The sequence below is a fragment of the Dissoconium aciculare genome (genome assembly GCF_010015565.1).
Source record: "Dissoconium aciculare CBS 342.82 unplaced genomic scaffold K489scaffold_22, whole genome shotgun sequence".
Taxonomy (NCBI): domain Eukaryota; kingdom Fungi; phylum Ascomycota; class Dothideomycetes; order Mycosphaerellales; family Dissoconiaceae; genus Dissoconium; species Dissoconium aciculare.
Genome location: NW_022984972.1, coordinates 101,121 through 125,624, shown reverse-complemented (window position 1 = coordinate 125,624; position 24,504 = coordinate 101,121). Strand labels below are relative to the sequence as shown.

The following is a 24,504-nucleotide window of genomic DNA, read 5'->3' as shown; positions in this document are numbered from 1 at the left end:
GCGACCGACGTGACCCAGCCCGTATGCCCCTCGAGCGTCTGTAGCGGCGCGCCCGTCGCCGCGTCCCAGAGCCGGACGGTGCGGTCGTCCGACCCCGACGCCAGCCGCGTGCCGTCCGCCGAGAATGCGACCGACTTGACCCAGTACATATGCCCCGTCAGCGTCTGTAGTGTTGCGCTCCAGTGTGGGAATACGTTAGGCAGCAAAGAAAACATATCCGTACGTTGCTGTAGGAAAGCCTTCCGGACAATGCTGTTCACTGGGGTAAATGTAAGTGCAGAAAGGTACAGCTGTAGAGGTGCAAGATCGGCCACATAGCGGTTCATCGAAGCGAATCGATATGCGTCGTTAAGAAAGGCGGCCGTCTGCTGACCGCGATCTCTCTGTAATTTGGTTAGCAAGGTGCTGTTCACCGTCCAGGCCGATGCGCTTACCTCATCGACCTGAGCTTGAAGTCGCACGGTATGCAAGACCGCACTAGCTGCATTTCCCATCCAGCTGAGTGCCTCGAACCAATAGAGGAAATACTGTTGTAGGAATCGATGCACGTATTCATCGTCATGTAAAGTTTCTCTACTCGCAATGAAGTGTTCGGCCCAAAAGCTAGAAGTATAAGTCACTCTAGCCGGCATCCTTTTCGCAATCTCTGCTGAGTCGAAGTCGGTGCGTCGTATGCCTGGTTTCCGAACTCTGCAAATATCTTTTTGTAGACCGCCAGGCTCACACATCCGCTGAATGCACTTCTGGGCGACCCGCGCGTGTTCTTCCGACATCCCAGCTGGGAAGATAGAGTTCCTAGCTTGTTCAATGATATAGTCCTTGGCTGATTGGTGTACAAAGGAGACCACCCTGTCTTCCCGTATGTCACCTCGCATCGTGAGAAAGCACCCAGAGCGACGCGCGATGTCTGCTATATCTTCGATGCTATAGGATATCTCTTCCGGTAGGTCAGCAATAAGACCGAGCTCTGGCAGCGTGAGAGGTCGGAGTGCGAGTGCGACAGTAGCTAGCACGGCCTTGCAGTACTCGACATCGTCCGACTCTTCGATTTGAACCATCATGCGCGCGTAAAGCGCATCCAGTCCTGGCGGGAATTTGTGCAACTTCTGCCGGACGTGCCGCTGCGGGATAGCGTGTAGGCTCCTGCAAACTAATGCCACCCATAGAAATGTATCGCCTGCGTTATCTTGGAAGTATTGGAGGACTTCCTGCTGAAGAGATTCGCTGTAGCCTTTTTCTATGGCGAGTTGACGCACTTTCTGCTCACTGAATATGCGGACGCCAGCCGCTATCGTTCTTGCATTCAGTTCTAGCTGTAAATGCAGCATCTGCTGCGCTTTGGATAGGGTCTCCTCAATTGTCGGCCAATCACGGCTAGAGTATAACCATTTCACGCGAGGCGACCGTGCTGAGACCGAAGCGATGTAATGCAGGAGGTCTGTCAGCTGCGATGAGCACTCATCTAACGCGTCAATAATGAAAATCGTGCTGTTCAACTGTGGATCTTGGAGAATGTCAGAAAATAGCTTCGTCAGAACGATCCAATTGTTCACGTCCTCAAACAATGTCCGGCCGGCCTGATGATGCTGTTTCTCAATGTGTCGTATTAATGAAGGCTGTTGGTCGACGAGCATGTAAAGAAGTCCGCGCAAGACGGCAACGGCGCTGTTGATTCGCGTATCTGTTGCTTGGCAGAAGAAGTAGCATAACTGATATCGCTGTCGCTCGGTCCTTGTAAGCTCATCGACAATACTACAGATAAGCATCGTCTTCCCTTTTCCCGGGTCACCTCTAATCCACAAGGACTGGCAGTCGGCAGTCTCACGCCAGCGCTGGAAGTCTCGATGGTCGAAGATCCAGTCGCACACTCCCGCTAGCAAGCCACCTTTGTCTTTCTCGATGCGGGATTTATCGTCCCGCGGATGTGTGATTCGTAGGTCTCGCATAACACTTGTTTGGACATTGATGGCCTCTTCCAGCTTTGCCATCGTGCTGGCCCATCCTTGTCCGTAGTGGATAACTAGTTCGACTTCGAAGATGCCTAGCAGCGCATACACTTTGTCCTCTTCGAACTTAGTCGTACGGCGCTCCATCCAGGCCAATCGCTCCTCCTTTCTGAAGCTGGTTAATCGCCTTCCTTGTAGCGCATCTACGGAGATGCCTGTAACATCGTGAATAACGTCTTGAAGGGTCTCCTTGTCGCCGAGTTTCACGCCATCCTGCGAGAAGAACTCGACGATCCGAGGTGCTAAGAGTTCTTGCAGCGTCCATCCTCGGAGGAACCATTGACTCGCTTGGAAGGAAGATTGCCAGGTACGTTCGCTTTGGCCTGTAGTGTTCTGCTCACCGACCGACACGTCCGCAAGATAGACGTAGCATTTCGTCGCGCGTTGGTACCACCGGAACATGGAGTTCATCGCCGCTTGATGCTCGCCATGGAGTAACTTGTTTATGCAGCAGGTGTCGATCCAGAAGTGCTCGAGCTGGTCCTCGGAAGCTTGCTCAGCACAGAACCTGAGCTTCTGGAATCCCTTCTTCTCACGACCCAAGCCCTGTATCATGTCCTGATAGCTCACTTCTTGCTCGGCATTACTCTCCCATCGATGCGACAAGATCGCATAGGCAGGAACACTGCCGTCAGTGAAGGGCCCAGCTAGCCGAATTTCCCCGCCCGGCAGGCGCTGGAGAAGACGGATGCGTGCACCGGTAGGACTCATTGCTGAATCGGTCATCCCAGACCCCGCTTGATGTTACGGTAGACATTGTCGTGAATGTCAAAAGGAGTGCGGCGAAGTCGGTAGTAATGTATAAGGAGATACAGACTGCGATAACATGCAGGGTTGATATTAGTAGGAGAGGCCGCACTAGCGGGGTTGCGTGGAGGTCGGCGTTTATGCAGACAAGACGACCTCGACTTGGGGCGTTCCTCACCGGTCGACTCCACGTTAAGGGTTCTCTACAAGCTAGGTATCGCCGCATAGGTGATATGCGGCAGGGCTGCATGCAGACACAGCTAAAATTGTCTTGAAAGATATGTCCCTCTCCTCATCCCCCATCTAGGGGAATTCTATATGCAGAAGATAAAAGGGGGAAAACAGTTGATGCCTGAGGCAGCTATCGCGGCACCTCACCTTGATTATGTCATTCACCGCAGTGGGTGACATAAGCAGTAGGTCACTCACCAGTGGGTGACATAAGCGCCAAGCGGTGGATGACGTAAGCTACAGCAATACTTGGTTTAGCACATCCCGATCGCTCACCCTAGTTCACGTGTGGTCAGGACTTGCATTTTCCCTATGATGTCGCCTTCGCTATACGACCGATGTATTGACCGATCGAGCGACATGTATTCTCGATAGGCTTCATATCAGCGGTATGTATGGACTTCAGAAGTCGCCGCTTTATGGCGGTTCTTGCTGCAGTAGGACTCGCTCCCCAGCTCGATCCGAGATTGCGTAAGCCAACTGCGTGTGTAAGTTATTGTTCTCAATTTTGTCAAAGCACTGTGGACTTGGTCGTGTGCTATAGATTGCGCATGTGGACGTGGCTTAGCGGCGAGAAGATGTGGCGGAAGCCACCTTGCGACGGACGTTATCCTGAGTCAGCAATGCCGAATCGGGCCCGGATCCTGAAGTCGATCTGAGCTGCTACAACGGCAGTGCTCGGGATCACGCACTCTTAGTCTGAATAGAGCAAGACTGAGATAGTTGATAGAGTGCACTCTGGGCAACCTGTGAAGATCGGAAAACCTGCATGTTGATCGTATTTGCATCCTGGGATAGCGATTGACGAAGGAGCTCGGATTCTGCACGAGAACGGAGGCAACCACGGTGCTCGCAAGACGAACCCGATTTCGACGCGGAACGGTCAAGAGAACGCTGTCACTGTGCTCTGTAACTCAACCATGACGAAGCAGATATGTATCCGTGTCGCCGAATGTTATTGATCGAAATCTCCAACAGGTGGCTCGCGACGCCGGGAGGGACATTAGTTTGGCCTCTCATAAGGTGCCCACCTGCACCTGCACCTAACCCACATGCAACCGCACCCACAGCCAGCCAGCCAGCCAGATGACATCATGGCCCACGGGCGGGAAAAAGCCTCATCATGGAATCACGGATGGGAAAAGTTGGTGAAGCTTTGGTGCCGTTGCTGCACACTCCAAACTATCCTTCCACGCCTCCTCCCCTCCGCCTGCTTGGCAGATGTTGGAAGCGCCCAGCCACGACGGAGGGATGACGAGGGAAATGCTTGCCGTGACTCACCCATCCCATGTTCTGCGTGCGCCCGATCGGTGCGGGTCGAGGTGGTGGCTGAGGAGCACGATGGGAAACCGATGGGACCGTGGCCATGTCCCTCCCAATCGTCAGATCTCGAAGTCGATCACGACGTAGGTGCAGTACCCAGCGCGACGTCGGTGATAATTGATGTCGCCCGCCTGGGTGATAGACCTCCGCAGATCCATGAGGATATATTCACATATATATATATATCTCTCTCTCTCTCAATACTTACGCATAGCTGGGTAGAGTGTGGTTACAGTATAACAAAGGCGAGGAGGAGGAGGCATATATCTCCTGTCGAGAGAGGCGCCATCTCCTCCGCGCCAGTTCTGCCACCACCCGCGGTCCCATGATGAGGAAGAGACTTTCCGCGGGTCGAGTGCAGGAACTCCCTCCGCCACCATTATCATCATCGCAATCGCAGTGAACAGTGGCAGCAGGAGCGATGCGACGGGAGAAGGAAAGAGACCTCGTAGGCGGACCTTCCCAGGTCACCATTGATCGCCCCCAAACACCCCAGCATCGGCAGCATCTTCAGCATCGGGCGTATGTGCTAGGTAACGTAATATAGTGTAATGTAATTTAGGAGAGCGAGCGCTCTGGCGGAGGAGAGGAGAGTGATCTGATCTGATCTGACGATGGACCGAGAAGACTGGATGTGCCTCAGGGGTGTGTGTCTTCGTCTCGTCGTCGTCGTTCGTATCATTAGTATTACACCTTCTTATGATTATCGATGACTGGGACGACTGTTGATGATGATGATGGGTGAGGGAACGGTGGAGGAAAGTGTCGTCCGGGGCTGCCTTGCCTTGGCCCTGCCGTCCGGGCGGGCAGAAGAAGAAGACGAAATCATTGTCGTGTCTCACCCATCACCCACCACTCGCACTACCACGCCGCCGCGGCCGCCGCCCATCGGATGTGTGTATGTATGTATGTACTATACTGTGGTGGAATCTATGCCAATTCGGGGTTCCGCCCAGCTTGATGCAGCACTCTGCTCTAGCTCGTCCATTCGTTCGTCTCCTCCAATCGTCGTGACTACTCTCTCTCTCTCTCTGACCTCTTCCCTCTCTCCCTCCTCCTTCTCTTCTCTTCTCTACTCTGACAACAACATCGACGACGGCGACGATTCACTCCTCCGTCGCGTCTCTATTCACACCGCGTCGCCCGACCGTCGTGTGCCATACGGGACAGCTTGCCTACAGCCTGTAGAGCTCCCGCCAATTCCAACCCGACTCAGCCCTACGTCATCACAGCGCGCGCTCCTCCATATCCGAGCTACCTGCCGTTGCCATCCAAACCCGCCAAGCTGAGACAAAACCGACGTGAAGAGATTTCTCCATCTTGATCCAGAGCCACTGTGGAAAGGGCCGAAGACATATAAGAGGAAGAGCCAGGCGTATAATACCCATCCGTCCATCCATCGCTCCACAGCCATCGACTTCGACCTCGACTTCGACGACCACAAAACCACGACCGCGACCATGACCCGTCCCGTCGAAGACCATGAGCCCACCGAGCGCGATCGCTTGCTCCCCGCCCAGCCCGTCAACCCTCCTCACCCGGATGGCTACCTCGACCCCGATGACCCGGCCGTGTCGCCGTACAACCTCTGGACGGTGCGCTTCCTCCGCACCCTGACCCTCTTCCTCCTCTCCGTCACCTTCATCTGGTGGGTCCTGCTCCTGGTCAGCATCTTCGTGTCGCCGCCCGGCCTGCACACCCGCGGCTCCGGCTTCTTCGACTTCGCCTACACCTCGCTCTCCCTCGGCCTCCTCCTCGTCCAGCTGCTCTTCTTCTCGAACCCGAGCCTGGCCATGCGCGTCGGCCAGGGCGTCATCGCCGCCGTCCTGCTCGTGGACCTGATCATCATCGTCTCCGTCCAGCAGATCCGCCACGAGGAGGGCCCCCCGGGCGTCGCCAGCGTCGTCTGGGCCGTGCTCGTCGCCGCCTGGTGCGTCCTGACCGACCGCGTCGTGGCCTGGGGCAAGCGCGAGGAGGAGGAGCGCCTCACCGGCCGCGCCGAGACCAAGCGCACGCTCAAGGAGTGGCTCGGCGTGCTGACCGCCACCGTCATCCTGGTCGTGTACGCCCTGATCGCCGTCTGCCTGACCGCCACCCTCGTCATCCGCTCCCGCGACGCCACCCTCGAGCTGGACGGCGACCGCATCGCCGTCGACGGCGGCAAGTACCAGGTCCACCTCAACTGCGTCGGCAACGTCACCGCCGACAAGCACGGCCACCGGCTCCCGACCGTCCTCCTCGAGTCCGCCGAGGAGCCCACCGAGTACGACTTCGACCACTGGGTCTACCACGCCCTCCAGGACGGGGCCATCTCCCGCTACTGCTACTGGGACCGCCCCGGCTACGGCTTCTCCGACAACGCCCCGTCCCCCCACAGCGCCGGCATGTGCGCCGACAACCTCGCCGAGGCGCTCGCCACGCGGGGCGAGCAGGGCCCGTGGGTGCTCGTCTCCGCCGGCTACGGCAGCATCGTCTCCCGCATCTTCTCCGCCCGCAACTTCCGCAACGTCGCCGGCATCATGCTGATCGACCCGCTCCACGAGGACCTGCTCGCCCGCGACGTCGGCGACCCCTACCGCGGCTTCGTCCTCTGGGGCTGGGGCATCCTGTCGCCGCTGGGCATCCCGCGCATCATCGGCAGCATCTTCCAGGGCCAGACGCGCGAGGACCGCGTCTACGGGCCGGCCGTCGCCCAGGGCGGCAAGTTCCTCAAGGCCCAGCTGCAGGAGAACCTGGTGGCGGCGAGCTTCTCGCGCAACGAGATCGCCTCGGCCCGCACCATCCAGGCCGCCGACACCCCGCTCGTCGTCGTCTCCTCGGGCCTCCGCGTCCGCGCGGACCCGGCGTGGAAGGCCCGCCAGGAGGACCTCACCAACATCACCGGCTCGCTCCTCAGCTGGGACGTCGTCGACAAGGCGCCCCACTACGTCTGGCAGAAGAAGGAGGGCGCCGAGCTCCTCGCCAAGCGCCTGAAGCAGCTGGTCAAGGCCGGCGCGAAGCAGTTCTACGGAGTGTAGGGGGCCGGCCCCGTCTTTCGACCCACGCGAGAGCTTCTTTCGGAGGGAAGCGGGAGAGGGGATGGATTGAAGGAATGAGATTTGCCACCCCCCTCCCCTTCTTCCCCTATGATATGCGGATGTTTGTATGATTCCAATGGCAAGGCTTTTATGCTTCCCCTCCCGAAAAAGAGCGAGAAGAGGGGTGTTTTTGTTGTTGTTGTTTTTGGTGAACGAAAAGATTCCCCCGAATGCGGGATGGGATGGGATGGGATGGGCTCTACCGCGGACGTCTCATCGTAATATTCAGTCAGGATCTCGCGCTCTAATATGAAGAAACAAAACCATGAACCGTCCTCGTCTCTGCGCCCCCCGTCCTCTCACTTCCACGCTCTCCTGAACGTGAAGAACATAATCATAAAACTGCCGTTCCCCCGCCAGGGGGAAAGTCCCACCTCGTCAGACCGTCTTCTTCCCCTCGAGCTTCCCGTTCCCCACCACCCCCGTCCCCTCCCCCTCCGCGCCGCCGCCGCCGTAGATCCGGATGTACTCCTCCCTCAGCCCGGCGTACACTGCCGCGGCGTTCGGCCGGAAGTAATACGCCTTCCACCAGCGCCACCAAGCCGGCGGCCACAGACACCAGCGCAGCGCGCCGAGCGCCGACGTGGACGAGGGCGAAGACGGAGACGGAGACGGAGATGAAGACGGGAGGTGGGACCTGAGGCCCAGCTCCCGGAGCAGGTGATCCGTGTACCGCAGGGTGTCGAACGACACGCTGTTTCCCTCCGCCCCGAGCGACAGGTACCGGCGCTTGTTCCACGCGATGAAGGAGGCGACGGCGGAGCGACGGGCCGATGGGCTTGGGAGAGAGGCGGGAGGGCTCCCTTTTGTTCTTCTGTTGTTGTCGTTGTTGTTGTTGGACGACGAGGAGGTGAGGTGTCCGTCGAACCATGCCGTCAGCCATAGGGCCTGGGCCTCGCCGGTGCGGAAGTAATTCGTCGTGTTGAGCAGGCCGATGCAGGCGAAGCTCCGGTCCTCCCCTTCTTCTTCTTCTTCTTCTTCTCCTCCTTCCTCGCCGGTGTTGCGTTCCCCGTCGCCTCCTCCTCCCACGGGCACCATCAGGTTGTACAGTCTCCACGGCGCCCGCGTGACCGGATGGCTCGCGTGTGCGGGGGGCTCCCCGAGGATGGGGTAGCGGGCCACGACGGCGGCGTCGGCGGCGCGTTCGGCCTCGCGCCAGCGGTGCGCGGCGGCCTGCTGCGCGGCGGGGAAGGTCTCCTCGGCGCCGAGGGCGTAGGGCAGGCCCAGGCGGGCGCAGAGCGAGGGCGGGAGGAAGCTCGTGGAGGGCTGCCAGCCGGTGCCGAGGAGGAGGGCCGAGGTGCTGATGGTGCGGCCGGACCGCAGGGTTATCAGGCCGGTCGCCGAAGACGGGGGTGAGGAGGGGGAGGGGGAGAGGGAGGCGATGTCGTCGTAGTAGACGTCGACGTGGTCGGCGAGGGTCTCGTAGAAGTCGCCGTGGTTGACGATGCCGGCGGCGTTGTTGCGCCAGAAGATCCTGCCATCCGTCAGCTTCTGGGAGGTTCTGTTTGTCATCGAAGGGGTTTCGGGGAGGAGAAGGAGAGGAGGTGAGGATTGTAGGATGTGAGGGCACGACTCACGGAGTGTGAGGGACCAGTTTGTTGAAATCGCCTCGTGCCGGACGATTCGCGTAGTCGGCATCGGCGACGGCTTCCTTGTGTGCGGCGGCGAAGAGGCTCAAGACGAGTGAGCGGCCGGTCGCGGTTCGATGGAGGAGGTAATTCCACCAGCTCCAAGGGGCGAAGTAGGATGGTTGGAGGGATTCGGGAGCGCGGGTCGATGCTAGTGATGGGGTCAACGAGAGCGACGCGAAGGGAGGCCACCACGTCAGGCCGGAGCATGTCCACCCGAAACATCGAAAGGGAGACACTCACCCAGCTCGAAAGCATTCTGGAAGCCAGCCTTCCCTCCTGCCCCCACGAACGTACACGGTCCGGTCCCCGTCGGCCGCACGATCCACGCGACCTGCTTTCCCGCCTTGACGCTCGCATACACCATGTCCGCGCCGGATTTGCCGCCCCCGAGCACGGTGACGTGGGCGACGGCCGGGTCGACGAGGATCCCCGCTTCGCCGCCCTCGGCGTCCCGACGCCGGCTGGCACGGCCGAAGTCGCGGTTGTGGATGATGGGAGCCGGGAATCCCGCAGCGCCCGGGAGGGAGGGGACGCTCGGGATGGTGGTGATGCCGGTCGCGAGGATGAGGTGTTTGGCGAGGAGGGTCCGGCGGTCGGTGGTGCCCCCCGTGGTGACTTCGAGGTCGAGGGACCAGAGGCGTCCCGATTTCTGGGCGGAGGTGACGTTCGTGGAGAAGAGGATGCGATCTTGGAGCGTCCGGCCCCCGAAGGTCTGATTCGCGGCATACTCTTCCAGATACTGCGTCGTATGTTCGGACTTGAAGAGGCCGCAGTATTGGTCATCCTTGGGGGGGACGGTCATGGATTGGTTGGAAAATTCACCAAATCCGACAGACCACTGCGTGTAGAAATGGTCGTAGAGTCGATCTGATGGAGAAGGCATTATGTCAACAATCGCCCGTCATCCGATTCGAGTTTCCTTCGTTGTCTCTCGATTGTATGTAGGGTCGGTTCCGGGATGAGGTAGTTCATTTGAGGATCACCACTTACGTCGACTCCATGTCCCACCGAGGACCGTCTGTGAAGGGGAACGGATACGTCAGCATGCGATCCCCTCTGTCTCTCTGTCACTCTCACTCTCTCTGGGTCGAACTGGTCTCTTGGGGCCGCATTCCATATCTTGTTGAGAAGCGGCGCCAGGATCGACGACTGACCTCTTTCTCAAGGATCACGACATCGGCGTGAGGGTGCACACTGAGATATGTCGAGGCGAACGCCAGGCCGGAGATGCCTGCATGCTGTGTCAGTTACGGAGATGGTACACTTCGATGATTGACGAGCACGCCGTCCGGTCATCGTTGTCGGGAATTTCACGATGATCTCACCGGCGCCAATCACCACGAAATCTCGCGTCTCCGCCATTTCCAGGCCGTGACGGGGGTCTTCTGGTCGTCGCCGACGCTGCACTTGAGTCGGGAGGGAGCGAGGCGACTACGGGAGGCGATGCGACTCCGGGAGATCACGTCGAAGCTACGGAGGCGATGAACACGATTCCGATTCCACGTGAAAGCGCTGTTCGAGAGGCGCCCACGACCGCAAGGATCCGTATGATTCGGCCTGGATAGCGCACGCGGGCAGAAATGTCCATCTCGCGGCACATGTCACATCAGCCCTCGCCGTCCATGCGCGCGCCCGGCGATCCCTCCCAGTTCATGTACGGGATCTGCAGGCAAAATCACATCGTTCTATAGGACCATCCTCGTCACACCTGGATGGGGATGCGGTCGTGGTGATCTATCCGTCCGGGCTCCCTGGCTCGGATTGACCAATTGAACTTCACCAACATCGCCAGGCCGCGAGAAATCTACATGCATCGACGGATTCGAGGCGGGAGTGTTCCGATCCCTTGGAGCTTATCACTGGCAACAGTGCGCTTCACAATCTTGGAATGGAGGAAATGCGATGCCTGGTCGCCGACGGACGATCGATCCCTTACTCCATTGTCACTGGCACTCTAGGGTACGATAAGCTTCACGAATGTATCATCAACGACCCGGCGCACTCATGGCCATCACAGTCCGATGGCAAACGAGCGAGGGGTGGCCAGAAAAGGCGAGGCGGGGGGGCTCGTTCGGTGACGGACGTGGACGAGTCACATCCCTCTCGCGTTCCAGTATCAAAACCCGACGAGGGTCGGTGGTTATTACTGCCCGCAGACTGTACGAGCGGTGTTACAGCTACGACTGCACAATCCGACTGCTACACATACGAGACACGACCTCCACTTGAACGAATACCCTTTCAGCTGACGGAGGTGAGAGAGGTCGTGGAACCGATGTCAGTTCCGCCTGTGTGTGTGTGTACCCTCTCACGCCTCTCGTCCCTTCCAGCCCTCTGCCAGCTCTCACGTCAGCACGTCAGCTCTCGGGCGCATTGTCTCGGGGGGATTGGAAGGATGGCGCTGCGCTGCCACTAACAGCCACTCGGCGGTGATGGGCGATCCTTTGATCGGCATGGCGACATGCAGCTTATTCTTCCCAATGGGAACGTGCTGGGCACACACCACACACGTGGGTGGCGCCGCCCCGATTGACTGACGAGACTGACGAGAGGGAGAGGCGTGGGATGGTCAGAGCTGACGGTCGGTCGGTCGGTCTCTCGCCGGTGCCGCGCTGAGGAGGACAGGGACGGAGGGAGAGAGACACGAGTGATGATAAGACACACCTCACTAACGACTACATGACATGTCCACTGCACGCCAACAATACACACGTGCAAAGGACAGGACAGGACAGGACGGACAGTGATGATCGGCAGCCCTGATGGCCTCAGCTTGCCCTACTGCATGTCCATGATGGGCGTCCAATCCCGTCTGCGGAATCTCCCTCTCCGCCGGCCAATCTTTTTTATTTTCCCTCGCTCTATAGTCTATACGGTCCATCATGGATCCTTCGCGCCGTTCCACGTATCTCTTTGTGATGCGAGACATCCAATCTGCTGGGCATGTCTGTAAAGCGCTGACGACAGGCGGAAAGGAAAGGATCGTCGATCACTCCTTCCTCTCCCGATCGCGGTGGCCACGGATTCCGCTTCCACGGCCAATGTCTGCCTGGCCGGCGCGCAATGAATGAATGAATGAATGAATAAATAAAAACATGAGATAAGCTTCGTCCTTGGGGCGGCGAAGGCGCATCCCAGCTGGAGACCACCTGGGCAGGATGAGATGGTTGCGATCGGAGGGGAGCTCTCCACTGACATGGGATGGATTCCTGCCGAGCCGTTGCTGCGATGGATCGCACACTCGCATGGTCTCTGGGTTCCAGACCTGATGATTTCCCACATGGGTGGTTTATCACCATCACCGTGCAGGCCCGATTGATGGTGAGCATAGATCGTATGTGCCCGGGTGTCGTTGCATAGAGACAGACCTAGGTACAGTAGGAACGAAGCTGTGGGGAGTGGCATGGCATGGGCATGGGCATGGCATTGAGACGGAGTGGATGTGGATGTGTTCCTCCTGTCCGTCGACCTTCCAACGTTCTTTCCACGGGCGACGGCAATTGAAGGGAGCCGTCGGATTGTGCGATGCCGTGCTGTGCTGTCGCTCTGATGATTATCATCATCATTATTATTATTATTACCTGTGGAGTACTATGCCCGGGTGATGATCACCTGCATATGCTGCGATGCACCCGTCTCCCCTCCCTCCCTCTCCCTCTCTCTCTCCCTCTCCCTCTCCGCGCAGATCATGCACGTCTCCATCAGCTCGCTCGCACTCTCGTCCGTGCCGAGACCGAGCAGAGCAGCGCAGAGCGGAGTGGAGGTGAAGGAGTCCGGGTCTCCCATTCCGCATCTCTCTGTCATGCTTCCTCCCTCATTCTCTCCCTCTCCCTCCCCTCCCGCTCTGGCTGATCCGCAGCTGAAACCGAGGAGCCCTGCATTTTTCAGGCGAAGAAGTGGCGTTCAGTACCGCACGTACATTATTATTATTATTATTATCATCATCATCATGTACAGGGACCATCACACCCGGCCGTCCGTATAGGCAGGGCCGCAGGGTAGGGTGCCCAGGTGTGTGTGCTTGATCAGGGCGATAAACCACGCTTTGCCGAAAGATTCGCCCGGCGCGCGCCATCCATCATCCTGCCCACTATACTATCACCTAGGAGGTACCCAGGTAGATTTCTCAAGTCCAGCGGGAAACACATCGGCGGGTAAATTTAGATCCTCCCACCAGAGAGGACGACAACAACCGTCGTACATTTCAATAGTACAGTCCAGTCCAGTCCAGTGCAGTAAGATAATGATGAATGTACCATGCCCTCCTCCTCCTCCATGCACCTCTCCCTCCTCCTCGCAGGAGAGCCCGTACGGCTGGCCACCGGCACTCTCGGGATCACCACCACCACCACCACCACCACCACCACCTTCAGCTCATGTATGTACATGTAGGGACAATGATAATAATTAGATTCACCTCTCGGAAACTACTGCTTCCACCACCACCACCGCCGCTATCATCACCACCTCCTCCCCTCCCTTCAGACCACTCCCCATGTCTTCTTGAATCTCCTCAGCCTAGCTTCGGAGAGAAGTGTGTTATAACAACAGTTCTGTACCGTGCTCTCCGCGACCAACGTCACCCAAGAAATCCCCCAGACCTGTCCTTCACGCCGATCACATCCTCCATCGTCGTCATTTTCACCATCGAACCCACCACCGTACACCTCCGCGCGATCTCTCTCTCTCGCGTTCTCGTTCCTTTTCCTCAATCTCAGTGAATCCGTTCGACATCGACTCCTCTCCTCTCCTCACCTCACCCTTCGTCCCTCGACGACCGACCGACCGACCGACCGACCGACAACCCGATGCGAAGATGAGTTCCGCGTTCCCACCCGGCCTCGACCTGGCCACCACCCCCCTCGGCCCGCCGCCGCCGGGCGTCGCCCCCGACTTCGACGCGCAAGACTCCGCGCCTTCGATCCGCATCCTGTGCATCGTCCTGTTGGTGCTGATCACGCTGTTCACCAGCGCGCGCGTGTACACCCGCGCCGCCGTGCTCAAGTCGTTCGGCTGGGATGACGCTTTCCTCGTCCTGGCCTGGGCCTCGGTCGTCGTGCATATGACTTTCATCCTGCTCGGTAGGTTTTCCATCCCCCGAGCGAGTGGGCCGTCCGCGAGGGAATGGGCCGTCCGCGAGGAATTGGCGGGGGCTAGGACGTGGGAGATGAGGAGGCGGACGATGGAGGTGATGGCGGTGTTTCGAGACTGAGATTGCTAACGATGAATTTCCCCCCCGTGGTAGTCCTAAGAGATGGGTTCGGCAGACATATCTGGAACATCCCGCTCTCCGTCGCCCCCGAGCTGTTCAAGGTGAGTTGGTCGCAACCCTCGCGCCGGAGGAGGCGTCGCTGCGCCCATCGCGCTCGTCACGCCTTCGATGTGATCCGTGGCTGATCGCGCGCCCCCGCCAGAACTTCTTCGTGCTCGAGGTCTTCTCGTGCGTCGTCTACCTCAACCTCAAGCTCGCCTTCCTCGTCACCTACCGACGCATCTTCGCCCCGGCCGCGGTCTACAAGTGGGCCATCAACGCCGGCATCGTCGTCGTCACGCTCTTCTACGTCGGGTCCTTCTTCTGGCTCATCTTCAAATGCCAGCCCATCGCCAAATCCTGGAACCCGTTCCTCGACGGCACCTGCGCGGACGAGTTCGTGCCGGGCGGGGAGACGGGCATCTTCAACGTCATCTCCGACGTGTACATCCTGCTGCTGCCGATCCCCATGATCTGGAAGCTGCAGACCGACGTCAAGCGCAAGGTGCAGCTCCTGACCGTCTTCTCCGTGGGGCTGTTCGCGACCATCACGAGCATCATCCGCCTGGCGCAGACCATCACCCAGGCGAAGAACCCCGACTCGACGTACGCGCTGGGACAGGTCATCATCTGGGCGTAAGTTCCCCCCCCCCCCCCCCCATCGTCATCACCCTCCGGCTCCGCCAGGACCGATCGCTGACCACTCTCTCTCTCTCCAGCGTCCTCGAATACTCCGTCGGTCTGATGGTGGTCAGCACCTTCGTCTTCACCGCGCTGTGGAACCAAGTCCTCCGCGAGCCTCTCGTGCGCTGCTGGTCGACCCTGACCTCTCCGCTGCTCAGCAGCAGCCGCGGCGACGGCAACAGCAGCAGCGGCGGCTCCTGGTCGATGCGCAGCGGCCGGGCCGGCAAGACGGCCCACGGCTACGGCTCCTACGCGACCGCGACCCGCGTGGGAGGGCGCGACGACGCGCGCTTCGAGGGGGCCTCCGACCTGGAGTCCGCCAGCCGCAGCAGCGCGAAGCGGGAAGCCGACCGCAGCTGGGCGGACGAGGAGGACGGCACGGCGCCCACCCCGCCCTCGCCGCGGGGCGACGCCCGCGTCGTGCAGAGGGACTGGGCGGCGCCCGCCGATCAGCGCATCACGGCGACGACGACCACGACGGTCTCGGTCCGCACGAGGGAGCCGGCGGAGGACGACGACGACGAGAGGCACCTCTTCGACGGCATCCCGCGGGGCAACAGCCGGACGAGCACGCTGGTGAACCAGTGATGGATTCGTGGTCCATGCGACGATTTACGACGGGAAGGGCATGACATGACGATGGGTTCGGCGTTTTGGGGGGGACTTTTACTGGACGGTTCTTTATGTATTTGAATGATACCTCTTCTTCGATTCTGACGATGTGATGAGTCCGCGCGAATGGTGGCCGTGAAAGTCCTGAGTCCGGTGGAGTGCATTTTCGGGAAACATCACGTCTGATCTGACCCCGCTGGGTTATGTACCTCTTCGTCTCATCTACCTCGAATGAGATATTCGAACGCATCACGTGACCCGCTGGGGTGAAGGCGACTTGCACCAGGGACAGACAAGCCCTTCCGGTCGTCCACAAGGCCCACGCCGGCGTGACCAAGGGAGCTCACGGTCGCTTGTTCGGGTGGATGGAGACATCAGATGGGAGACAGTTGGAGGGAACAGAGTGGGTGAGGAAAGAAGAAAGGAGCACTTCGATTTCTTCTAATTATCATTTCGATCTCATCGCTGCCTCTCTCCCTCGCCGGAATCCGCGGGCAGATTCGTCGACACCCGATCGACCGACCCACCAACTCTCGCATTCGCCGGGACTCCAAGTCGAAAAGAAGAGAGAGAAGAAAGCAAAGATGACGTCTCAAGTCATGTCGTTCCGAGGAGAAGAAGAAAAGGTGGTCGTGAAAGTGCGGTTTCTGATCTACCGGTACTAAAGTGGAGGCGATGGCACCAGGGCCAGAAAGTCAGCTTCTCGTGTCTTTGCAATGCAGTGATGCGTCCCTGTTCCTGTTCTCCGATCGACCTTTCCCACGGGGAACATCGTCTCCCGTCTGCCACGATCTTCACCCTCTGCTTCATGCGACTCCCTCCACAGCGCTCTCCTCAGCAGCTCTCCGCACCCATCCCTCCAGCCGCCTCCTCACGCCGACCCAATGGGAGCCCGCCAACGACGGGGACAAAGCACCAGGACTCACCTTCTTGAATCCGATGTCCTCGGCCTTCTCGCGGAATGCCTGACGCGACATGTTGAGGCCGTATTTGCGGATGAGACCGGACTTCTTCCTGTCACCGGTGACGCGGCTAAAAAGAAACCATTCCAGGCGTCCGTCAGTCCACGTCCGTATTTTTTTCCCTCCCTTGGGCGGTGGGCCCGCATCTGGGTGATGCCGGGTGGGGATCAGGGGAACTGCATTGTGCACTCACCAGCCGCGAGAGCCCTTGCCGTAAGTGCGCGGGTGCGAGTAGTAGACGGTGTCGTGCGCCATGGTTGCGTGTGTGTGTTGTCGGAGTGGGAGTGTTCGTCGTGGGCGAAGAGGAATTTCGAGAGGTGGTGGTGAATATTGCGCCCGGGACGTGCCGTTGTGCGTTTTGTGCGGGCGTGGGAGGGATCTCTCGCTACACCTGCACATTTGTGGCGGCGCGGGCTTAGGGTTTTAGGGCCGCCAATCTCGGAAGCAGCTTGATGATCGGGAAGTCTGTGATGGTTTCCATCCTGGTGTCTTGGTGAGATGAGATTCGATGATTTCGCACGCTGATGAATAGTATCGACAGTATGCATCAGCAAGGATTGGCCGGCTCTGCAATTGCGAGGGATGCCTATGCAACTTCACTCAACAGTCAACGGACGACATGTTTTCGTTTGCAAAACTTGGTATGTCCGCAGTCCAGAAAGTCTATCGAAACAACACATTCCCGGTGTCCACCTAAGCATTGAATCTCCTACTCGGTCTCCCGAAATCGCATCCTCTAGACAGCAGTGTCCAGAGCCTTACAGGCCAACGCCGTGGCCACGGCGCGGTTGCCTAACCTCATCCCCGTCGAGCCATATCGATACATCCAGCCCCCTGGCCAGCCTCCATCCTCCTCCTGCAATGCCTTCAACGCCGCGACGTCCTTCCGACAGGGGATTGCCCATTGCGAGCAGGTGATCACACGCAGCGCGAGCTGCACCGCACCGCCGGCGGGCGTGCCGACGCGCTCGAGGACCCGTGAGATGAGGAGGTGTGTGAGAGTGGTGGGAAGGTCCTTTCCGGCATCGTCGGAAGGCGGGGTTGGTGGGCGGGAGAAGGTCTGTTTGGGTTGATCAGGGCTTATGGCGGTCGAAGTAGACATGATGTGTTTGAGTAGTCGGCTGAGGAAGTAGAGGCAGTTGTCGGCGTCTGGGTAGTAGCGGGTGCCTTGTTCGTAGCCGCGGTCGAGGAGAAAGGTATGGAGCATGGGCAGGGTGTTGGGGAGTTGATGCCCGCGGCCGTGGGCGTAGAAGCAGGCGAGGATGTTGGCGGAGACGATCTCGTCGAAGCGGGGTTTGTCCCAGTCGAAGTAGGTCTATTGAGGGATAGAAGTGAGATGCTTGGTCGATGTGCGCATTGGGAGTAGAGATTCTGTCTCCTTTTCAACACCTACCTGAAACCGACCATCCGGGAGGACGAATTTGAGTACATTATCGAGGACTGCTGTCGCTGTGGCAGGGCTTTCGGGAGGTACTACCATCAGGGCCAGAGACGTAGTATCGAGATCATCGGGAAATTTCGCGCCTGGTACCAGCACGGGTGTCCCTGTGTTTCATGAGCACATCTGTCCGCCTCTACAAGATCATGAACACAGCGCCCTACCGATGAAGTAGTTCCAGGTGATTTTCTCATTCCATTCCGGTTGGACAACATCACTTCACCAATTGTCAGAATGGGCAGGCAGCAGGCATCGAAACACAACTTCGACTCACAGAAAAGGCAGGGCCTCCTGGATTAACAGTTTGGCGAAATTGTCGTCAATCGACACGCCGGTCTCAGTGAAAGTCCTACAATCATCACGATGCGAAAGGAGATAGCGATAGCCCCGCTCACACGGGTCGGATTCGATACGGGCTAGAATATCCACCACGACCTGGCTCTCGCTGAACACCACCGCCCGGATGCCCAAGTTCTGCGCGGCGAGCACGTTCTCCACCTTGTCGTCGATGAACATGACGTCCCGCGGGGACAGCGATACGGCATCCAAGACGTGTCGGTAGAAGGCGGCGTCGGGTTTGCGCATCCCGGCGTGGCCCGAGGCGAAGACGCGGTCGAAGATCTGCCAGTCGTCCACGGCCGCTGACACGTAGGCGTAGTCCTCTTTGGAGATGTTGGACATGGCGAAGATCTTGAGCTGGCCGTGGGAGGACTTCTTCAACGATCGAATGGCTTCGATCACTTCCATGTTGGGTTGGAGAGAGTCGCGGGCTTGTCGGAAGGCCTCCCGGATCTCCTTTGCGGAAAAGGGAACATGCCGAGCTGCCTGGTCGTAGCATTCCTCTTGGGTGATGCGGCCACAATCGAAGTCGACCCATGCGTCTGTATTGAGGATGCTTCGAAGCGTTTTGGCGGGGATGCTCGTTGTGGTGGAGGCCGACCACGTGAAGAGGACGTCGCCCAGGTCGAAAATCAGCGCCTTCAGTGGCACACGTTCTGGGGTGTCGTCGATGTTGCTGGACGACATTCTGGCGCCACTAGGCAACGGAGCAGACATCGTGATGATGGAGCATGTAGATATTCTGAATTCACGGGTCATACACTAGCATGTCCGGGCGCTCATGATTATAAGCAAACGATCTTATCTGGTGTTCGCATTGGAATGGCTGCATGGCTGAACCGCTCGGAATCGTCATTGTCCCGAGCGAGCAGCCGACGATGTGCCCGACAGCGCTGCCACCGACGCCCATGACGGTACGCCCTGTCAGACGGGCAGCTTCGAACCGTAATGGATCTGATAGGTAAACGGCAGCAGGTGCATGCATTGATTGGGTGTGGGGCCGCCGCAGTCGTAGTGGCAGTGGCGGCCGGCGGTGGATCGACAGTGGATTATCGCTTTTGCAGGATGATGATGGTTGGGGGCTACAGGACGGGACGCAGGCGGCATGCACCTCTGGGGCGGCAGCGATTCCATCTTGTGATTTTTGTGCAGACGACGATTGAACGGGAACGATGGGGAATCCCGAACACTTCGAGATAGCGCAACATTAATACCTCACCATCATCAGTAGCCACCTGATGGATGGCCTCGATCGTAAGCACCTGGGCAACCTTGGAAGCTATAGCGGCTCGGGAAGCACAGTACGAGGTTTGCAGCTGCATTCCCGCCCCCAATGTGAGCCTTCATCAGGCGTCCGCCATCAATTTGGCACCGCCCAATCGTGCGAATCGAAGGCCGCCTTCCGTGCCGAGACCGTATTGTCCATCGGATGGGAGTATCTGGCGATCCTCTCCATATCGGTATGGATGTCTCAATGCAGATAGGCGCATGTAGGCGCTGTGTTCGTCAAGACAGCAGCCTTGTGAGGCTGAGGAACTGCGATGGCGGGAGGGTGACGAATCGCGAATGCGAGAAAGTCTAACGCGATCGCGCATCGAGGTGGGTCGAAGAGGCACGGTGTGCTCTGGTCTGCACCATACTACTGCGCATTCACAGTAGTGTGAAGTCGTACGGGAAGCAGAAGTGTATGCCCAGCTGTGTTGGCTTTCCCTCGACACACCCACTGGGAGTGGTTTCCATTCACTCGGAGCTGTATTGAAGCGACCGCAAACCACCAGTTGTCCATAGCCGCTCTACTTCGACGCTCAATCCACCCAGAAAGGAGCAATGGAGTTGCAAAGTACTCTCCTCCAGGACATCGTGTCCCGCGCTCTCGCAGCGCCGCTATATCACATTGGAATCTTGGTATGCTCCTCGGATCAGAGCTCCCCAGTCCGACATCTTCCTTGCCGACATCTATGTCAACCATTTTTTTGAACCATGTTGGGGAACGCACGACTAAGCCCAAGTCATATAGATCGCCCTGACGTTGGTCGGTAATGTCATCTACAACCTCTACTTCCACCCCTTGGCCAAGTTCAATGGCCCTTGGTACTTCGCCATTTCCGACATCCCCAATGCTATCCTCCAACTCCGTGGGTTGAGCCAGTACGCGTTGGCCAAGGGGCACGATCAACACGGCGACATCGTTCGCATAGGCCCGAATGCCCTTTCTTTTACGAATCCCAAAGCATGGGATGCCCTTTATGGCTATCGGAAAGGTGTCGCCGCGTTGCCCAAGGACCCCGAGTTCTACAACCCGATGCTGTTGGGCGAAGAGACCATCACGCGAGCCAGCGACGTCGACGCGATCCCGATCCGAAGATCGATGAATGCCGCTTTTGCGCCCAAGAACCTCCTCGCTCAGGAACCAATGCTGCAGGAGCACATCCATCGATTGACGGCCCAGATTGATTCCGAGAGTCAGAAGACTGGAATCAAAGGTGTGGATCTTCGGAAATGGTTGTAAGTGACGACATCCTCAATTTCAAGATCCATGTCCGGTCCTCCTACGCCCGACTAACGTCCAAGCACGACAGCACCATGTCCATGTTCGATGTCAACTCCCATTTCGGCTTCGGCGAAGACATGGGCTGCGTCCGCGAAGGGAAATACCACGAATGGGTGCAATTCGTGCTCGATTTCTTCTTCGCCGCGACGCTGCTCCATCAGTGCCACAAGTTCTGGCCTCTGGCCCCGATCCTTGCGCACTTGATGCCCGCATCTTTGCGCAAGGCCAAGGACGACCACAACGAGGCTTCGCTGGGCCGCGTGCGCCATCGCATGCAGCTGGATCTCGACAAGCCCGACTTCATGTACCATTTCATGCGCCAAGCCGAGAAGGAAGATCTTCCGATGCATGTGATCGAGGCGCAGGCCAGCGTGGTGATCTTGGCGGGAAGTGAGACGTCGGCGGTGGGATTGACGAGCGCGACGTTCCAGATCCTCACCCATCCCGATGTTTACAAGAAGTTGTGTGAGGAGATTCGCGCGCTGTTCCCTACGGTCGCGGACATCAACCTTCAGGATACGTTGAGCAGATTGCCCTACTTGGACGCCGTGCTCTGGGAGGCACTTCGCATCCATGCGCCGCTCGCCAACGGTTTCACGAGAGTGGTTCCCGCGGAGCAGAAGGACTTTATGGCGTATGGGCATCATATCCCACCCAAGGTGAGCAATTCCGGAGTGCAGCATCGACCTCTTCGTACGAACACGACTGACCGAAGGCAATAGACCACGGTGACCATCAACCACTACGCCTGCAACACCTCGATCCGCAACTTCACCGATCCCCTCCTCTACGTCCCCGGCCGCTGGCTCGGCGACGCGAAATACGCCAACGACCAACGCGAGGTCGTCCAGCCATTCAGCGTCGGTCCAAGAAATTGCCCAGGCAAGAAGTAAGCACCTGCCTTTCGGATCATCATCTATTTTCCTGGTGATTGGAGACAACGCGTTCTAGAATCCTCCTGCTGACACTGTTGTCTCATCATGATAGTTTCGCGCTCAACAACATGAAGCTCGCCATGGCCCACATGATCGTCACGTTTGACATGGAACTCGCCGAGGGCATGCAGAAATGGGATCAAGGGCAGAAGATCTACAATGGCTGGTTGCAGCCGCCGCTGTTTGTGCGGCTTCAGAGACGTGTGTGAAGTGTGTTTCCTTTTGCAGTTTCGACCTCGCCTGTGGTTACTCGAGGAAACTCTCGCGCATCCAGTCGTCGCACTCTCGCGATGAGTGCGTGCGTGAATTGGTCGCCAGAACTCAAAGATCGAGAAATACAACATCGGCGATGCAAATGTGGGAGTCTTCCAACTCGTCTGTGGTGGCTGGGATGGACATGCGACGGACCAAGTGCCGCGTACAATTAAGCTTTCCAGTGGGCGGCGGTGGAGCGGGCTGTTTGCGATTGCGATGCTTGAGTTGTGAGATGGCGCAGTGGTCCTCTCAACGCTACGTGCAAGAGGGAAGTCTCGGGAGCTAATAAACGAGGACGGCAGTGTCCAGCACCCCGCGCTGGGCGTCTCCCTCGTACATACTGATGATACCCGTGGACTGTACTGTACTAGGTATTCATGATGAGACGGAATATCTGCCATCAAGAGCGACGCTTCACGTCCAAACGTTATAGGTACCTGGGTGATCTTTTAACCCGGGAAAGAGAGGGAGGTGAGGCGGCTCTCTTCCAATGGTTCGTCTAGGCTGTACTTACTCGGGTGGAAAGTCTTCATACTGCAGAAACGAACCGCGCCGGAGTGCCAAATGATGATGATTCCGGAGTTAAGCACTCATTTTATCACCGTAGAAGCTTTCGTTATCGCCGGAAGCAAGGGACCGGACAGCAAGGTAAAATCCAATGCAGCAGTGATGTACAATGGCTACACTACACTGCACTGCCTACGCTACCTGAGTATGTGATGTGGCCCAGTCATGGAGATTAATCCTGTCGAAGTCACGCAAGAGCGGCAAAGCTTAATATTCCGTTTACAGTTTTACAGTATTTACTCGGACTGATCCCATGCCCTCGATCTTTCCTCCTCATCATTCCCGTTGACTGTATCCCACATCGTCAACACAGCAAACATGGGCAACTTCGTCTCTCAGTCCTTCTTCATCCCCAAACCTACGCTCACCGAGCAGACCTGTCCGGACCAGAAAGACCGCGTACGTCGTCGCTTCCAGCTCACGGCGCCCTCACGTCGCATGGTTGCCAAATGCTCTTGTCCTGTCTCAGGGAACCTGCAACCTCCCAGAATCCCTCACTGACGCCTTCATCCTTGCCAAACAGGTCTTCATCGTCACGGGCGGCTACGCCGGTGTCGGCCAGGAGCTCTCCCGAATCCTCTACAGCCGAAACGGCACCGTTTACATCGCCGGGCGCAGCGCCGAAAAGGCCGAGAAAGCCATCGCATCGATCAAAGATGCCCACCCGACCAGCGCCGGCAAGATCGCCTTTTTGAAACTCGACCTCGCCGACCTCGCCACCATCAAACCCGCCGTCGAGAGCTTCACCGCCCAGGAATCCCGCCTCGATGTCCTCGTCAACAACGCCGGCGTCATGTTCCCGCCCGTCGGCAGCCTGACTGCTCAATCCCACGACCTGCAGACCGGGACCAACCTCCTGGGTCCTTACACGCTGTACAAATCCCTCGCGCCGCTGCTCGCCGCCACGGCGAAGTCCGCTCCCACGGCTTCCGTGCGCGTCGCCTGGGCCGGCAGTGTCGGGATCGAGGTCCTCTCGCCCAAGCCCGGCGGGATGATCCTGGACGCGAACGGTGCGCCGGTGGTCGGCACCAAGGGGGTCACGAACGAGGTCAATTACGCGCAGACCAAGGCGGGCAATTACTTCTTCGCGAAGGAGCTGGCGCGACAGGAGCAGGCCGCCGGCACGGGCGTGGTGCACGTGGCGTTCAACCCGGGCAACCTGCGCACGGAGCTGCAACGGCATTTCAAGGGCGTGGGAGCGACGCTCACCGTGGGTTTCCCTGTCTCCTTCTCTTCTCTTACCCCTCATCCTCGTCGCCAGAGACAAATCTTAGCATTCAATCCTACACGAATCGGACTGACATCTCCTCCGCCTACAGGACGTCCTCCTCCTCTACCCGGCCGTCTTCGGTGCATACACCGAACTCTTCTCCGCCGTCTCGCCCGAGATCACGCCCGAGAAGAGCGGCTCGTACATCTGGCCCTGGGGCCGCGTCGGCGGTCTGCGCCCGGACGTCGAGAAATCGGTCAAGTCGGAGGCGGAAGGCGGCACCGGGCTCTCGGCCAAGTTTCTGCAGTGGGTCGAGAAGGAGACGAAGGCGTTTGTCGCTTGAGAACGAGATGGGATGGAACTGGCTGTACAGAACGAGATGACGACACCCCTTGTGAAGGATATGTAATGATTTTCGAGTTTCAATGAAAGTGGGATTTAATGTCTGATCAGTGCCGCCTTCATTCACGCTCGAAGGCTTCATGAAGCACATCGACGGTGACGCCATGTCACAAGCGCTCCAGCTCGAACGATGATGCGCCACGACCGGCATCTCTCCGTGTCAAATCAATCAATTAAATGCTATGGGAGGAATCCAAAAGCCTACCGCCGCCATGCTGGGAATGCCGCTACAGAATTCAAAACAAGAAGCGAATGTCGCCTGCAAGCAACAGCAGTTCGTAAA

General features: G+C 58.3%; 9 protein-coding genes across 9 annotated transcripts in view; 5 read left to right on the top strand and 4 right to left on the bottom strand.

Annotated features, from left to right (window-relative positions):
* K489DRAFT_374592 (uncharacterized protein) overlaps positions 1-2,732 on the bottom strand; it is a gene marked incomplete at both ends in the record, with an annotated part of 3,691 nt that extends 959 nt beyond the window's left edge. Inside the window, 2 exons of the mRNA XM_033603544.1 lie at positions 6-383; positions 435-2,732. Coding sequence (XP_033455156.1) covers positions 6-383; positions 435-2,732 — 2,676 coding nt within the window. The remainder of the gene's footprint in view (positions 1-5; positions 384-434) is intronic.
* A 1,108-nt stretch (positions 2,733-3,840) lies between these two features.
* Positions 3,841-4,836, top strand: K489DRAFT_132845 (uncharacterized protein). The gene has a single exon (XM_033599056.1). The coding sequence runs from the start codon at positions 4,037-4,039 to the stop codon at positions 4,634-4,636; it is 600 nt and encodes a 199-aa protein (XP_033455155.1). The 5' UTR covers positions 3,841-4,036; the 3' UTR covers positions 4,637-4,836.
* A 931-nt stretch (positions 4,837-5,767) lies between these two features.
* K489DRAFT_391378 (uncharacterized protein) lies at positions 5,768-7,324 on the top strand (the record flags this gene model as incomplete). Its single annotated transcript, XM_033606688.1, has 1 exon — positions 5,768-7,324. The coding sequence occupies one exon, from the start codon at positions 5,768-5,770 to the stop codon at positions 7,322-7,324; it is 1,557 nt and encodes a 518-aa protein (XP_033455154.1).
* Positions 7,325-7,656: 332 nt separating this feature from the next.
* K489DRAFT_385234 (FAD/NAD(P)-binding domain-containing protein) lies at positions 7,657-10,543 on the bottom strand. The gene is made up of 6 exons (XM_033606045.1): positions 10,341-10,543; positions 10,170-10,246; positions 10,006-10,033; positions 9,256-9,882; positions 8,962-9,163; positions 7,657-8,858 (listed from the first exon to the last, which is right to left on the bottom strand). The coding sequence occupies exons 1-6, from the start codon at positions 10,375-10,377 to the stop codon at positions 7,763-7,765; spliced, it is 2,067 nt and encodes a 688-aa protein (XP_033455153.1). The 5' UTR covers positions 10,378-10,543; the 3' UTR covers positions 7,657-7,762.
* A 3,074-nt stretch (positions 10,544-13,617) lies between these two features.
* K489DRAFT_132697 (uncharacterized protein) lies at positions 13,618-15,908 on the top strand. Its single transcript, XM_033599055.1, has 4 exons — positions 13,618-14,096; positions 14,261-14,328; positions 14,430-14,902; positions 14,986-15,908. The coding sequence occupies exons 1-4, from the start codon at positions 13,832-13,834 to the stop codon at positions 15,536-15,538; spliced, it is 1,359 nt and encodes a 452-aa protein (XP_033455152.1). The 5' UTR covers positions 13,618-13,831; the 3' UTR covers positions 15,539-15,908.
* Positions 15,909-16,368: 460 nt separating this feature from the next.
* K489DRAFT_328271 (uncharacterized protein) lies at positions 16,369-16,779 on the bottom strand (the record flags this gene model as incomplete). Its single annotated transcript, XM_033602045.1, has 2 exons — positions 16,369-16,594; positions 16,718-16,779. 2 exons carry the CDS (start codon positions 16,777-16,779, stop codon positions 16,369-16,371), a joined length of 288 nt encoding a protein of 95 aa, XP_033455151.1.
* A 279-nt stretch (positions 16,780-17,058) lies between these two features.
* Positions 17,059-19,450, bottom strand: K489DRAFT_385227 (HAD-like protein). Its single transcript, XM_033606044.1, has 4 exons — positions 18,237-19,450; positions 18,127-18,179; positions 17,918-18,069; positions 17,059-17,839 (listed from the first exon to the last, which is right to left on the bottom strand). The coding sequence occupies exons 1-4, from the start codon at positions 19,016-19,018 to the stop codon at positions 17,261-17,263; spliced, it is 1,566 nt and encodes a 521-aa protein (XP_033455150.1). The 5' UTR covers positions 19,019-19,450; the 3' UTR covers positions 17,059-17,260.
* Positions 19,451-20,128: 678 nt separating this feature from the next.
* On the top strand, positions 20,129-21,996 carry K489DRAFT_414033 (cytochrome P450; the record flags this gene model as incomplete). Its single annotated transcript, XM_033608116.1, has 5 exons — positions 20,129-20,206; positions 20,319-20,806; positions 20,881-21,511; positions 21,575-21,741; positions 21,840-21,996. The coding sequence occupies 5 exons, from the start codon at positions 20,129-20,131 to the stop codon at positions 21,994-21,996; spliced, it is 1,521 nt and encodes a 506-aa protein (XP_033455149.1).
* Positions 21,997-22,738: 742 nt separating this feature from the next.
* K489DRAFT_132606 (NAD(P)-binding protein) lies at positions 22,739-24,468 on the top strand. Its single transcript, XM_033599054.1, has 3 exons — positions 22,739-23,008; positions 23,133-23,819; positions 23,929-24,468. The coding sequence occupies exons 1-3, from the start codon at positions 22,928-22,930 to the stop codon at positions 24,160-24,162; spliced, it is 1,002 nt and encodes a 333-aa protein (XP_033455148.1). The 5' UTR covers positions 22,739-22,927; the 3' UTR covers positions 24,163-24,468.
* The last annotated feature ends 36 nt before the right edge of the window (positions 24,469-24,504 follow it).